The sequence below is a fragment of the Orbicella faveolata genome, unplaced genomic scaffold (genome assembly GCF_042242905.1).
Source record: "Orbicella faveolata isolate gen_17 unplaced genomic scaffold, um_ofav_v1 contig_1, whole genome shotgun sequence".
Classification (NCBI taxonomy): Eukaryota; Metazoa; Cnidaria; class Anthozoa; order Scleractinia; family Merulinidae; genus Orbicella; species Orbicella faveolata.
Genome location: NW_028301536.1, coordinates 21,959,943 through 21,976,280, shown reverse-complemented (window position 1 = coordinate 21,976,280; position 16,338 = coordinate 21,959,943). Strand labels below are relative to the sequence as shown.

Sequence of the window (16,338 nt, the reverse complement as noted above, 5' to 3'; positions counted from 1 at the left end):
TGTCGAACAGTGTTTTCTCAATTTTAGATATTTCCTCACTACTTGTAAGCATATAAATATAAGCGACAAGGTGAACTATATTTTGTTTATCACAAAACAATCACTGAGATGAACACGACTATTTCGCATTTCGCATTCAAAGCTAGCCTAGCATTTTTTAAATTCATGAAAGTGGAGTTAAAATACTTAAGGTTTGCGAATTCAAATGATGCGGTCTTCAAGACAGATCTTGCGAGCTTAAAATGCAATGCATCATCATTTAAAATGTCTTGATTCTTTACAGAAAAGGTAGCCTGCGAATACAGGCGCCTATCATTGCTCGCGGCTGGGGACACGTCCGCCGCAATCCCAGCTATCCTCTAGCAAACTGTTTGTACAAACAAATATAAGGAAATAAATATAATCAGAATCAACTAACACGTACTGTTGTCCTTGAAGTCTTACCGTTGCATTAAAATACTGAACAGTTGACCGTTTTATTCACTGATTGATTAAAAAACTGTGGAGGTGTTAAAAGGCGACGATTCCGGGGGCGGGGCATTTGTCCTCTTTCTTCGTCCCCACCCCGGGGCATTTAGACAGCTTATGTGTCCCCACCCCGGGGAATTTGCCAATTTTTTTAAAAAAATGCTAATGCCCGGGGGTTAGCCCGGGGGGGATGGGCACTGCTGGAATTGACTGATGCATAAACGACATGTATGTAAACATTTCTATTTCTGGCCTAGTTGAAAATGTAAGCACAACGGACCTCTCTACGGTGGAATTCGAAATGAATGACGAAAGATTGATTTATTTGACATCAAATTAAGGTTAGGAGTATCAAGAAGTCATTCTGGCAGAAACAAGTCGACTGTTTTGAATGTTCACACGTTGCGAATATTAAAAGGGGCAGCGGCCCCAATTCTAACGGAAGTCACTATTGAGAACCGATCGACTACACTAAATCGCTTGAATTATCCCGTAAACAGGGAAGCATGCAAAGTCCAAAATCTTCTTCAGCCATTTGAGGTAGGTAATTATCATTTACTTGTCATTTCCTCCGCTAATAACCGGAAAAACTACCAGTTTCACAGTTTAACGGTCTTTCATAGCATGTCGAAAGATGGCATGTCGAAAGATGGTCGAAAGATGTCGCCTATGCACGTAACACTGAAAGCGGGTGTAAATTACGTACATTATTTTAAGTTAGCATTTGCAATCGCGTGGTCGTTTCGCGTGGTCGTTTATCGTGAACAAACTCCGTGCGACTAATTCGAGTATTTCCCCTGTTGAATACAGTAGTCTTATGGATCTTGCCTTCAGAGTACTTTCCACCGATTCCAAACAATAAAATTTCGACCGTATAAAGCTATCTGTCGCGACTGGAACTAATCAACAAATGCAATCAAAGTGTAGCTGTTCCCACGGTTATCATCCCAAAGCCAAGTCATGCTAATAAACAAGGACAATTCCCTCAGGTTTCGATAAATGCTACCGTCGGAGCCTTTAAATTGGCCAAAATCAAACGCTGAGAGCACATGATAGCGAAGCGTACGACGACTGAATGGAAAGAACTCAAAGAAAGATCCATCGGAAAGACGAGCTCACGTGGCCTGCACACATACTCACATGTTCGCCACATATATTATCACGTCTTAGCATTAAACGGTACCAGTTTACTGGCCGTGACATGCCCCTGTAAAAATCAAGCGGGCTGGCCATTTTGGTGTCCTTCCAGGAATGTGGGTTTTTCGGCCTATAACCGTGCACAGGGAGACTAACTCTGAAAAGCCACAGGTCAAAATTAGGTTTGCGTTCCACTTCGTAGAACGCAATTATGAGCTCGAGATTTCTATGAGGTGATAGTTGATGAGGCCGGAGGCCGAAGGCCGAATCAACTATCACCTCATAGAAATCGAGAGCGAATAATCTAATGTATTTTAATAGAACTCTAACTGAAATAAAGGCAAATTACGGTTTCCCATAATTTTTCTACGTTTTATTAAGCTTCTCGCTTCAACAAAATCGCACGCACGTCGTCATTTCGTAGACGACCGACAACATGGAATGTCGACTTCATGATCGATCGATCGCACCGAAATCGTTTGAACGTCTCGTCGAACGAGTGACTGAATGAATAAAAAAAAACTTGCATCTGCCCAAAAATATGTCCATACAAGCCACAACAAACATGATAGTAGCCTTTGGTCTGCAAGTCTACTCAGTGACAACACATCGATAATCTTACATATATTAATGTAAATTAATGACCTACAAGGCGACAAGATGGCTTAAATAGTCTACCCCGCACATGGCAATATCGCAGATTTGTTTCGTTTGATGCTAATCCCTTTGCCCAAATAAACAAGCTGGATGTTAGTCTTGGGGTTTTTGTGCCCAGTCAGGTTTAAGCAGCACGCTTGCCGTAAGCCAACATGAAATAGTTCAACACTTGTTTCGTAAGCCTTGCAGATTAATCGATAAAGCTCAATGGTCAACCGAAGCCTTGCGCATAAAAGCCATCAAATTAAATTTAGAAATTAGCTTTTAATGCGCTTGAAAGAACTTATTTAAGGTCGTTTTAACAAGGAACCTCTCAAAATGTTACATTTCGCATCGCGTGGATTTCAAAGGCTGTTTGAGGTCCACAATGTTCCGAAGACAATAGCTCCACCATAAAAGAAAAGAAAATTTAAAAAGGGTCGCTGATGTATCGATACTGGGTAGAAAATATTTCGAATCGCAGTACATCACGAGGTTGGCGAGTCTTGACAAATCAACCAAAAACGCAAGGTTAAACTAATTTCAAATAGCCGTACAATTTTGAACAACTTCACAAAAACTTTGTCCAAGAATTTAAGCGCGGCGCGCACAAAGCGACTTACTCGGGGCTATTAGCATGCAATTAGGCACATTTCAATAGACCGGGACAACAATACGCCAAATAGCACTTTAAACACCCCGCAAATTTCTATTCCTTAATCCACGGAGTACAAAAGTTTGAGCATTTACAGTGTACTTGCTTATGTCACTACAGTAACCAGTGGTTGCAGGGAAAGATCTAACCCTCAGTTTACCGAAGAGTGTAATCAGCTTGCCGATACGTATAATTTACACGAACTTCGATTTTACCTAATTGAAGAAGGATCACTTGTCCGTTAATCGGAGTTGTTGTAGTTGCATTCAGATGAGTTAGTTTCAACTTAAGTGGCTTCCCAAGAAACTTGACCGGACCAAGCGACTTGAGTGGCATACAAGCTTCAGATTTCAACCCAAGGGTTCGAAAGTACGAAAACACGTCTTTATACCGATTGCTGAATTAAATACATATCTGCATTGTAAAAAGGTGTGAATTGATATCATTTACCGGTCCCGCAAAGGTTATTACTAAACCGTTCAACTTAACAATTGGACTACTTTTTCGCATTTTTCCGTCGACAGAGCAGCCAAAAAAAACGAAAAACGACGGTAACAGTGACAGAAATAACCAGTGTTCACCAAAATCAATGCATTCTTCGTCAAGGAACACAAAATCGAAGGAGCTGCGCGTTCCACTTAATCAACTTACTCAGAAATACAATGAGGGAATTTGGACGATTAATTAACTTTTTCACCGTACAGTTTGGACGCACTGAAATCAAGGTCACTGCTGAGAAATGACTGGCCAAACCTCAGGAGAGTGTGTATACAAACTAACGGAAAGGTTGGCGCGCGTTCAAAACGCGCAAGACCCTTTGACTAACAGGGTCAATTCATATTCAATTGAATTACAGCGGCTAGATAATAGGTGGTAAAATGTGATATTTCGTTGGCGTTAATTTAGCAAAATGTGTCAATAACTCCAGCGGGGCTAATTCTGTTATTTTTGTATGGCAAAAAGGGCAAGTCGGGGCACATGGCCAAAAAGTCTTTTTAAATGGAAATGACCCTCTTCTTGTTATGAATGAGCCCTCAGAGACTTCCTTATGAAAGATACTGTTTTCCAATGTCAAATTTGTGGTTAAGTTGCACGAAAAAAAAAAAAACCGAATTTCTAGTCTCTGGGCAACCAAAATAGTCAAAAACAAGTCAATAATTTTTAGTAACAAAAATGACGGCAAGAAAGAAATAATACAATTTGAAAACCACATCTCAAATGAAGTCAAACGACACGAGGCCAGAAAGGTGAAGCATGTTTACAACAAGTAGGCCGTCACACGTAGCTGATGGCTCGTAATAATACAATCAAACCCACATAGTCTTGCTTGCCACAAGGTGGCCGACACATAATTCCTGAGAATTCTCTAGAAATGCTACTTTTTCTCCTGAGTGGGAGGCATTCCATTGCAGGTGATTCACCTCCTCCCAAATAACACCCCCTCCCCTTTTCCACCGTGGCACTGTTCCAGTCTAAATATAACTTATTTAAACACGGTGAAAAAGCCTTGAAGTGTCTTGCTCAACAACACAGTGGAAAGATTAACGACCAGGCTCGACCGAGTCAAAGCACACTTGCCGAACGGCTCTTTCAGCAAACTTAATTCTGCCCTTCGCCGGGTCGAAAGACGCCTACGATTCAACCCGTTCCACACTGACAGTGGGAGATCTTACATGGTGTCTCGCCTTGGCTGTTACTTGTATGCAAAGACAGACCAACAAGGCTCTCTTGTTATAAAATAAAAAGTGAAAGTGCCCGGTTACAGATTGAAATTAATTCTAGTGTAAAAGCAGCCCCCGAGAACGATGTCACGCTCGTTTCTGAAATGTACACCGACAACAAAGGGGAGTTGTCGATCATCTTGAGAATTTTAGCCTACATCTTTCAAGTACGTCGTTTGTGATCCGCTCGTAATTTTCTTCATCTTTTAACACCCTTGATCCTTAGTTTTGGTCTGTTACCTCTTTGGCGTTTTTCTTCCCTAGTTTTTCATTATAATTTTGAGTTTTCCTACATTGGAGGAAAGTTTGTAAGTGACCCAAAATACGGTGAGTGTTACGTCGGCCAACGAGCACTAACAACATTACGGGATGGGAAAAACCGATATTGTAATACAGTTGCAAAGTGAAATGTTTTTGCATTTTTTAACTAAAAACTGATTGAATAACGAAGGTGGCAGTGCTTTCTGTCCTTTGCCTATGTGAATGGTTTGCATTAAGTTGTCCTTGTTGCAGACATGGGCCGCAGTGTAATAGCAATAGTTTTGTAAAGATAGAAAGAAAATTGACAATATGTGGGATTTCTAAACCCACTTCGTATGACCACATTCTGGGAACAGAATTAGCTGGTCATTGTAGAGAGGTGACTGTTACATGGAGGACAGAGGTTCAATAAAGTGAATGGATCAACGGAATGAAAAGACCACGCCATTCAGGAGAGGAAAATTGCGTCCTTCCGCGACTTCCAAGGAATACCCAGTCAAAACTTAAGTAAATGTAGAAATACTTGCTAAAACTGAAGTAACTGTGCAGCATTTCTAAGTGACGTAATATTAGAGTGCGGTTGCAATAACTTCACATTACCCCCGGCACCAGATGCTTTCATGCGCGGCTTCCTGTTTCGGTCAAATCTTTATTGTGACCTACGCAAAGAGTTTTCCTGCGGTTTCGCTCGCCACATGTCGACCTGAGGCATCGTATGAGCGAGTGAAAACCGCCTTTGGTACCCAAGATACTCCTAAGGCCAAATTTTGTGTGATGACACACATGCCACCACATGATATATTGTGCGCTGCAGAGAAGTGTTACAAATTGTGTAGAATATCATGTTTTACGACTCGTAATCTGGATTGTAAGTCGCTAGTATTATATTCAATGCACAAAATGTTACAGGTAATTGCCGTTAAAGAATGCTGAATGTATTGGATGGATCTAGCTCATCAGCAAAATATCGACCGCAATTTGCCATCGATCGCGTGCTCAATAATTAAAGCTATAACCGGAAAAAAGCCATGAGATATTCAGCACGTGTGTACAGAAACGTACAAACTTTAATATCAAAACAAATGCGAACTGCTCAGAAGTCACTTTTACACTCAACGTTCAATTATAGAAACAAGGGTGTGTGGCCAAAGGTTGTGATGAACAAGTCATTTATCGCACGCGCAATATCCTTATCTCTCCCGCAAAAGACGCTTCGTTCAAGCAGCACTTAATTCAAATTTACATCCTGTCGCTGTTTAATAGACGGACAAAAGTAAAAACCTTACTGTGAAACATACGCTTCCTGAAACATGCAAGCATATTTTCGTGACGCATTTTCTTCCTTGGCGATTGTGAATAACAAGTTGCATTAGTTACTGGAAACAATCCAGTTGTCACATCAGTTGGGAGCATCAAATGTGTTCAGTGGCTCTAAAGGAACGCCATTCAATTAACCGTGTCCTACTATGTAAATAACAATCAGTCGAAACGGAAACCAAAAACCCTTTCACGACTTGAAGCCATTAGCTGATGGGCTGAACTGTCTGAAGTTCATTTCAAGAGGTGCAGCAGCGTGCCGCGATATCTTTGCGACGAAAGCCACGCGAATGGAAAGCGTTCGTGCACGCGCTGCGTTGATGCGCTTAGGCAACAGTCAAATATCCAAGCGTTTAACACTTATAACTGTCGCGAATGATGGATTTATTCTGCGTTGCACACGGCGCCCGAGTTTAGTGCGTGAGATAGAAGAATAAAAGAATAGAATTCGCCAAAGCATAACTTAGAAACTGACAAGTCGGTGTCTTGTAAGCATAAAGAATGAATGGCTCAATACCGTTGCCAAGATTGTCAGCAGTCTGCCCGTTTCCAAGAGAACTAAGCTATTTGCATATCATGCTAACTGAAAACAGGAAGCTCGAAGCTCACCAATATCCGTGTCTGGCCTCTGTGTAAACCGGAGTTAAAAATGTAAATCAATGGTGTAATTTACCATTGACAAACTTTCAGGCACGCGTTTGGCGCGTGTGAGCAGAATTATCAAATAATAACCCAGCGATGGAACTGTTTGTTTGTGTAAATCAACCACTGCAAGCACACGTAGAATCAAAATTTCCACCAAGCGTTTCTGCTCCAAAAAGCGTGATGGAATGACGAAGCAAAACACGCCCTGAAAATGAAACTAAAATTGAATTCTAAATATGTGATGACAGTAATTAGTTTACATGCAGCACGCCTCGCTTCACACTTCAAAGCCAGCTCGCCACTTTAATTGATATAAACTCAAGGACATTATCAGTTTTCGGAATCTAAATAGCTTGAGACGAGAGGCGTCGTTTTGGCAGCTAATTTCGTGCTGAATTCGCGTGCCACATTGAAAGTGCCCTCATTAACCGCATCCCTGGGGCTCACTAGGAGCGGCAGGAATTCTTTGTAAAGCAAATATTTGTTACTGGAATAAAACAGTTTTATGTCTCATTACTTTGCAGCAGTTAGTAAACGACAGTGAAGGAATGCTGTCAAAAGTCGAAATTCTCTGCAAATAAGTTCGGATAAAGAAAAAAAAAGGGACAGCCAAATAGGGAATAGGATTTAATTTCGAATCACAGGAACGAAATTTTCATATCACACCGGAAGAGACCGCCTAGAAAGAGTAAGTGAACAGTACGGTTTAGCGGAAAATAAGTCGAGCTTACAGAAAACAGTTGTCACTCTTGTGTGCGAAGAAAGATTTGCATAGTAAACAGTTGATCAAACTAACAGCTTCTCTAACAATGCACACAAATCCTTAAACAAGCTAGCAGCTATCTTGGAGCGATAAAGTTGTTGTTAATTAGATAGATACCTAACATACTTCAGCCTTCTCCTTGGAGACACACGCAGCAAAAGTCATTTGACTTTGTAAATTATGCATCAGAAAACGGGCACAAAATTTAGTCAGCCCTGCGATAAGCAAATAATAAGCAACTTTGTGAATAAGCATTCTGCAATGGTGCGCGAAAACTCACAAAAAATGATGGATGGTTTGAGAGCTGTCGTGCACCAGGTCAGAGCTTGCCGCCGCCGCCCATTGGCCGCGGTGGGGTTTAAAATGTTTTGCTCCTACCCGGGGAATTAGCTGCAGAGAGCTGCAAAATGAGGCACGTGGATAAAACAAAAGCCTGGCTCACTATTAATCGGCATATAGAGCCGACACGAAGGATCGCTTGTTGACTTTGTTAGCGATTTCTAAAGGTCTGACGACAACACGCACCGCTATTGTATTGGCCAGCTAATTATAATCGAAGCCACGCGCAGGACACGCACAAAAGACCTCAAGACAATCCCGCCCTTTCATATGAAGATTAAAGGCACAAAAACAAGCCATAGGCCATTCAATGCAGTTAGTTTGCCTAACGTGTCATTGTGCTAAATGTCTCCAGAGCCCCTCCCACATGCTAAGTCTGCCCAACAACCAGGCGTGAAGTCCCTAAGGAACAAAACAAACCGCTTTATAGGCTCCGCCACGCGTCTCATGTAATATAGTATTTGCACGCACTTGTGTAGCGTGGAGCGAGACGAGTAAGAGAGCGAAGTGAGCTAGTGAGTGCGTCGCGCTGCTATCTACTCGTTGTCACCGCCCTGCGCAAAACTCATGGAGTTCGATTTTGACCCAGAGGACATCAGCTTCCCTTTTCCAGACCTTGACAATCTCGATTTATCAGAACTGAATTATGACTCGCCTTCACCGTCGTCTTCCTCGTCTGACTGCTCGACATTTGACTCCCCAGCGACTTCACCACTGAACTCTCCAGTTTCATCCCATTCGTCTGCACCTGGCAGCGACTGCGGTTCGCCAAGCTCCAGCCCGACGGCATCCCGGCACCGTACGCGCTGCCGAACGCCACACTGCCTGAAAAAGGAGCATGCGTCGATACTGCGAAGGAATGAAAGGGAGAGGAACCGAGTTAAGCTAGTCAGCGATGGATTTGCCACCCTACGTAAGCACATTCCCACCACACCAGCAAACAAGAAGTTGTCCAAGGTGGAGACGCTGCGTACAGCCATTGAATACATTAAGCACTTGCAGCGTGTGCTGAATGAGAGTAATAGGCATGAAAGGGAAGCACGTCTACTCCGACAAGTAGAATGGTTACAAGGTGCATACGATTTACAGGTAACTAGAACATTGTTGTGCTTTTGAACATGTAAATTGAAGGGGAAAAAATGCAACCGAACACGCGGGGACACTTCAAGGCTCGCTAGAGCGCGCTAGAAAGTTAGGCGCGCGCTTGAGTTCCTCGGAGCCACAGTTAAGAGTGCAAAGGAGGTTCAAAAAGTCCAAGCAGAACTGTGTTAAGTGACAGGCCATCAAAACTGTCAATTTGTTTCTTGAAAAATAATCAAATTTACACCCATGTCTTGGTGCAAGATCAAGTTACTTTACTAAAGAGACAATCAACTTCATTTCACTTTTGTAACTACGCATTGAATTAATGTAGCATGGTTTTAAGAGGCGCGGAAATGTTTGGCGTTGGCGGTTAGGTGCTGGACTTCTAGCTCTGGACAAGTAGGCGAGCAAATTCTGCAAAGCTATTTAACCATTGTTACTGATGCCAGTTTTCGGCACACGTGCCCCGCTATAAAACAAATACGATTTTCAGAACTGGATTTCTATTACTGGGGTAACTCACGCGCCCCCATTCATTGCGTCTTTGATTACCTTTCACTTAGCGCTTTATTAAAAACCGTTCATGCGTAACATTCAAATTATGAATGATAATAACGGCGCAAATGAAGGCTTTTTGTGGCAAGGGAATTGAAAATAGCTCTGTGTTGTAGGCTAGTTTCCTGCCGCGCACACTAATTGACTGAGCCGTTTTATTGCCTTTCCTGCAGGCCCTGTCCAGAGGGAACGCCGCCACTGCTCAACAGTTAAGCTCCTACCTTCTCCGTCTGCCAGAGATCGCTCCTTACCCGAGCGAGGTACCCTTTGTTGGAAGCTCTGTGAGTTTGCCGAACGTTTATGGTCATGTTAACTAATTCAGATTTAGTCTGATCAAATCAAGTAAGATACCGTTCATTACAATGGAATGACAAAGTGTAAGCTGAGTAACTTGGCGTTATTTTTTTAAAACGGAATTTGCGTGGTTATTTTTTTCATAGCGCGCAATTTCTACTCGTGCATGTTTTTTTGTAAGAAAAAAGTTTAATAAGCTTGGCTTAGGTGTACATAGAATTAGCTCAATCATGTTAAATAGGGCAGCATTGTTTGTTGACAAAGTGATTCTTTTCCTAAGTGAAAAGGGCAAAGTAGGTTATATATATCCAGCAGAGCTGACGTATTTTTCTTCTCAATTGGAGGTCGATCGCGTAAGCAATTTTTGAACTCTTCAGAGTTCTAATAATTTCGTAGTCTAGTGGCTTCTGAATTCGCTGTTCTTTTCACAGCGTTATTTGTGATATCTCCTTAACGGAAAATTTGTATATAGGATCTCTCGTAAGCGAGGATATTGTACTGATAGCATGCTTGTTAGTTAGAACTTTGTAGATTGCGGTGTATTTTTCAACTAATACTAGGAGGAAAGTTTCGAATTGAAAAGAATTCTGGCTGCTGTATACAGCCATTTGACATTTCCATCAAATGGAAAAAAGTCGGGGTTTTAATTCTTAGTTTTTTTTTAAGACGCCTTTGTTTTTTCTCCTGAGGGTAGAAAATCTTCGATGTTCTGTAGCTGAATAGTTATTAGCTGGGCTCACGTAACTGGCGTGAAGCCAAAGTGAAATATGCATATTCTGAATGTACAAATTAATCCGGGGTACAAACTTTAATTATCTCGCGATGCGTCAAGAGAAACGGGTTAACAACAAACCACAAGAAAGCGGTAACAGAAGTTTATGGTCGCTGCAACAGAATTTGCATGTTTCATCAGTAGTAGGTCACCGTAGAAATATCGACATAACAATCAAGTAATAAATTGAACTCCAATGAGTTTTAAGAATTTCCTTCGCTAACGCTCGAAGAACTATTTTTTTGTAATGGGTCAGATGCTTGCAAGGTCAAGCGTATTGAAGTAACAACTTCGGGTTTATGAAGGTTTGAAGTAAGGACAGAGTCCATACATCATAGCACACAAAGGTAATTGAGTTTGTAGTTGATTCTACTGAGAAACTCGTGAATATTCGGTATAGCCTAAGTAGAATATACCACGATATATAAATACGAATGCACATAATTGTAGTTTAAAAACGCCATCTGATAGATTGAAGCTGAGTTGTTCAAAACGTTCACTACAATGAACGAAATAAGATTGGTGGAAAAACTCTTTTGTCTTAAGAAGAGATTGTTGAGTTCTAGTTCTAGGGTTTAAGGTGAAGATGTTTGTCCAGAAGAACTTCGATTTGAACAGTTTTGGACACCCAGCTGACATCTGTTAAAAGCGAAATTTGCTCGGCATGAACAAGAGGACCTGTAATCCGTATAAGTCTGAGAACAGACTAATTGTACCAGTGCTGTGCACCGTATAAATAATTTGTGTAGAATAAAAGATAAGCACTTGAATACCAGGTGCTCATGCCATGACAGACAGATAGAGAAACTCAATATATATACCTTATAATGGAATTTGTAAAAGAGAAATTAAAGTTGCACAAGTTATTTTTTAAGCAGTGTGGACCAGTGTTGTTGCTTTAGACTGGATTCCTGCCAAGTTGCCTTTGTAGTTTACAAATGTTTTGCAGTTCAAAGTTCTTCGACTGAGTCTTATTGAAACGCTGTTATCTGGTGATTAGGATAAAGCACATGGTGGCCTTTCGAAACGCTCGGCTGAAAGCAGCACACGAAAAGGGCTGCACTTAGGCCAGAGCGCTCAGCCAGTGTTGGTATTCACATGAAACAAGACCGCAAACCTCACTTGAACTTTTAAACAAATGATAACTAAACGAAAACCTTGCAAGGTTAAAACCAACTACTGTACCATGAAAAAAGTATAATGGTTTGGCTATCGAGTGGGAAAATATGTTTCAGTCAGTAGAAAAGGGTAGAAAATTCGTTTTCCGCTAAAGGTGGAAGTATTTCTTAATCGACTTCACTCCCTGACGCGAGCGTGTAAAACCAAATAACGCGGCTTGTCCACAGCCACACCGTGGCAACAAATTAGCACAAGGCCACAAGGGTCTGACACAAATCACAATAACCCCGGCTAATGATAACTACCTTCATTTGCGACATCACCGAGAACAATTTACGACATGCTGCGAGAACAAATGAGCTTTCCCTTGCCACCCAGGGCAGCGCGGAACGAATAAACGAATGACAAAGATGATTGTTTTCAGCACTGTTAGAAACTGTTCTTTGCGAACGCTCTTTGAAGGTGAGAGGTGAAGCTGTGTAAGAGTGACGAGAGTTCATCTCATTCGTTTAGCTTATAGTAAAAGAACTCTGAGATATACACTGTCAATTGTCGTCTGCTGTTCTAAGGTAACAGAGCACATAACAGCTTACGCTAACAAGCTTTACTATCTCTTACTAGCATTCCTTTAGATTTCTTCGCGCCTCTGAGACTCGAAATCTTTTCCACGCCCTCTCTGGCTTATTTGTATCTGTCTTGATAGCGAATATTGTTTCGCTTGTAGATAATTGTTGAAGATTGCCTAAGGGGTATTGGCTTTTCTGTTCATATTGCAGCACCTGTCTCGCTTAATGATAACCGACAATAACGATAGCTGCGAAAATAACGCCGTGTTCTAGTGAACCCGGCCATATGGAGTGTACTTCATACGACACTGATTTCTTCATTACATTCCCACGTTAAAAGCGTAACTGCCTGATGTATCTGGTCGCACAGCAAAAGTAGCGACAGAATTCAGGCAAAGAAGATTTGCACACTGGATTGAGTATAATGGAAAAAACCAAGGACTCCTCCCTTTGGCTTTGACTATATGCCTAAATGGACAAGATGGCTAGTTTTCTAAGTATTGTAAACTTTGTTCAACCACGCTCCCATATGACTTCTTCAAGGTTTAAGCAGGGGCGAAAATTTAACCACTAAGCGTTTTGTTTAAACTTCCTATGCACTTGTTATCTGATGTGAATTAAGTATCCTTTATGTCCATTAAGTCAAGGCAGTTAACTCGAGTTGTCGCATAATGGGGCTTACCTGTAATCAAAACACTGAATGGCAAGATATTTTTGGGTGGACTATTTATGTTGCTTTAAATTAAATGTCTTTATAAAGGACAACTGTCTGAAATGGGAGAAACAGATTGAACATATGTTTATGATAATTATCAGATTATTCTGTGCTGAAACCATAGAAGCGATCATAAAATTATATTGGTTTGCTAGCAGGTTCTTTGCAAAAATACTTCAGGGTGTACTAAACACAAAGTTACTGCGGTAACTAAGACCAAACGTCTTGAAACACGGCCTCTTTTAAGTTAATTGTAAGTGCTAGAGTATATATACGGCAAGCACGTGGGTTTGCTGAGTGGACGGGCGTACTGAAGCGCAATATACTACTGCAGATTCTCCACTGATAAGGCAAGCAAACCGCAGACAGCGAATTCATGAGCTGTAAACTAAGAGTTTTCAACGAATGATGTCTTAGAAGAGCAACGCTGGGTACACCCATCACGCAGTGACACCGAAATCCTGCAAATGAAAAGGTCAAATGCTGCTGGAAAGATTGTTTAGATTGTTAGAATCCATCAGCCTTGGATTATTAAAGCTAACAATCCAAGCACATCACAAACGCAGTAGGTTATGAGCTAAGCCGTACTAGATGTCACAACTTAAGTAAATATCACTAGCCACGGAAATTCAAATGTTTTAGCTTATCTGGGAGTGCAACTACTGTAAATATGTAGATTTTATGGTAATGAGTGTCTTCTGAGTAGTGGCACCACTCGGCTTAAAAATAACATATAATTGTTGTCAACGTTTTCATCTACTCATTAGGCTTGAGGCGCGAGAATGTTCGAGACTACAGTGTTGCGAAATCCCCGCGCGAGATTCACAAAATAACTTCTATCCTATGCGCACAGTCGCACAGTTTTGAAACGCTCCAAAGTTGTGCATCCTTCCTCTTTGCATTGTTCACTCCTTTCTTTGAAAAAAGAGTTCAAAGTCTGGCAACGGAATATTTATTTCTCAGTCTTCCGTATCACGCCCCCTCCAAACGTCCGTCTCTATAGAATTACTCCTCTTCAGTCTGTAAAACTATTTCCAACTTAACAATGGAAACCACGTGTTTTAAACCATCGAACGCGCGGTGCGGTATGGAGGCGTTGCGCAAACTGCATGCTGAAGAATTAAAATTTTAATGTTTAGAAAAAACCAGTTATATACAACTTGATTTGCAACCGTATTTACGGGGGACAAATTTTGAAGAATTGTACGTGTGGATTTGGCTTGATGAAATTTTGGTTGTCTGAGAACTAGACCAAACAATGATCACTCGAGTCGAGATGATCGCTCGATTCGAGTCGTAAAACAGTCAGTGCTAGGAACGAAGACGTTTTGGTGTATGTCAAAGATAAGATGAATGTGTACGATTTACCGCGATAACTGAAAACGGCACTAACTTAGCTGCTCAGAACAAAATCATAACAAAGTCTATCACAATATGCTGAAAAGTGTGCCTGATGCTCTTATCCACTTGTGTTACAATGTCCAACAGCCGACATTGCCTCGCAAAAGCTTGATTTGTCTGAGCAGGTATCCGTTCAGTCAGTCAGATGATGCGAAAGTTTGGCCCTTCATGTAAGGCCAATTTAGTTTACGCCCATGGAAAAAAAGAAAACAATTTCAGTCCTAACGCTTAGTCGCTAAATTGTGCAAAACGTCTTGCAGTCTGAAAATCTTAAATACCCAAAAGCGATGTATTCGTATCCCGAGTACTTTCTCATTACAATCTGAAGAAAGTTGGCCAAAAGAAAAAAGAACATGACTATCAGAAACAAGGTAATTATATATAGTGTACAATAAACAGTAAAGAGAAGGTAGATACTGAACTGAGCGCCCTGCGGATGGATTCTGTATACAAAATAGAGACTAAGCGTTGCAGGCAGTTTTACAGATCCTGTCATATTCATTGTATTACTGTAGTAGACTACAATGATCTGATCTGCTTGCATCATAGACACGGCTTGTGGCATAATTTCCACAGCTCCCTAGAGTTCGGTCTTTGTTTCGTGTCACGCTTTAGTTCTTCACTGAGCTGTTTTGATAAGGCAACCTGGGGACATTTACAAAGACTGATACATTCGATTAAAATTGTCATTGTTATGCCTACAGGGATTGTCCGCTGGAAAACTGTGCAATTCGGGAGTGTCGTTTTCCAGGAAAAAGTGTATGTAGTCGTTTATCAAAGGTTTCCGGTCAGTAAATTGTTTTGGCGATGATTGATTTTCTTCCCCGATATCTGCTGTAGGGTTTGCACCGTGTCTAGTTAAAGCGTCGCCGGGGAGACTAGGACGAGTGTAATGCATTATCTCACAGCTGCCAAGTGTAATTAAAAAGCGCTATGTCATGTTATAATTATCAATATCCACCTGTGTTGAAGTATACCGGATGACATTTAGTCAGTGAGCCACTGACTTAGAATATGTACCAAACAACTTTTAATAAACTACAGGAAAATGAGTAGATTTCCGTTGGCAAATACGAACAAAGAATCCCTTAAACAGTGCGAGCAGATCGAGAAACGACATGTGTATGGAAAAAAAAAAACAAACAATGGGGCAAAATATGACGGGACACACTGGGTTGCTAAGAAATGTCTTCCCCGCTTAATAACAACGTAAGAAAACACTTCTTAAATATTGATTTGTTTTGATGAAACCTATATCAATATAAGAGATGGAGTTAACGTGAAAAACAGGAAGACGAAAGGAAAGCAGAATTCCACAAGACAAGTCCGGGTGGTGTAATACTGCGGGTTATTAGATACTATAACATTTTCTGCTCTGCACTACGGCGGATTTTCTTGTTCTAATCGAAAATCTCTGCCTTTGCGTTGCGAGGTTTACGTTGAATTTGTTCTGAACTAATCAGTCGAAAACGTTGGTCAAGTCGTAATTTTGAAGGGCTGCTATTTAAGTATGAAAAAGCAAACACAAATCTGTGGGAGCACGTAATAGAGACCGATATTTAACATAAGAGGCCTGCACCTTTCATGAGCACACGTTAAAGAATGCTGAAGTGATTTTGAGAGGCTTGTAGATAATATTTTTAGATTGTATTTTATTTGTAACATTGTCTGTACTTTGTGAGAAACTGATATCTTAATCTGACACTTTACAAATAAAGTTATTTTGTTTAACAATGAGTAATCGGAAGCTCATTAAGGAAGTATGGATAACTGACGCTGTGGGCGAGGAAGGAAGTGGATTTTTTTTTTAATTTGAATGTCACGTTTTGTATTTTACTCAGACTAACTGTTGTAAGATTTGTCGCGAATCAGTTTGTCGGTACATAAGGTT

General features: G+C 41.0%; 1 protein-coding gene and 1 long non-coding RNA gene across 2 annotated transcripts; one reads left to right on the top strand and one right to left on the bottom strand.

The window, feature by feature from the left end:
- Positions 1-59: 59 nt before the first annotated feature.
- Positions 60-8,261, bottom strand: LOC149118406 (uncharacterized). Its single transcript, XR_016209042.1, has 2 exons — positions 1,885-8,261; positions 60-1,821 (listed from the first exon to the last, which is right to left on the bottom strand). It is a non-coding gene; the product is annotated as an uncharacterized LOC149118406 (long non-coding RNA).
- A 143-nt stretch (positions 8,262-8,404) lies between these two features.
- LOC110066466 (uncharacterized) lies at positions 8,405-11,520 on the top strand. The gene is made up of 2 exons (XM_020773694.2): positions 8,405-9,031; positions 9,754-11,520. Exons 1-2 carry the CDS (start codon positions 8,510-8,512, stop codon positions 9,895-9,897), a joined length of 666 nt encoding a protein of 221 aa, XP_020629353.1. The 5' UTR covers positions 8,405-8,509; the 3' UTR covers positions 9,898-11,520.
- The last annotated feature ends 4,818 nt before the right edge of the window (positions 11,521-16,338 follow it).

Excerpts from the sequence above, each read along its gene's own strand:
- LOC110066466 (XM_020773694.2), top strand. The coding sequence starts at position 8,510 with ATGGAGTTCGATTTTGACCCAGAGGACATCAGCTTCCCTTTTCCAGAC. Across the intron at positions 9,032-9,753 it reads AAGGTGCATACGATTTACAG|GCCCTGTCCAGAGGGAACGC; the intron begins GTAACTAGAACA and ends CCTTTCCTGCAG.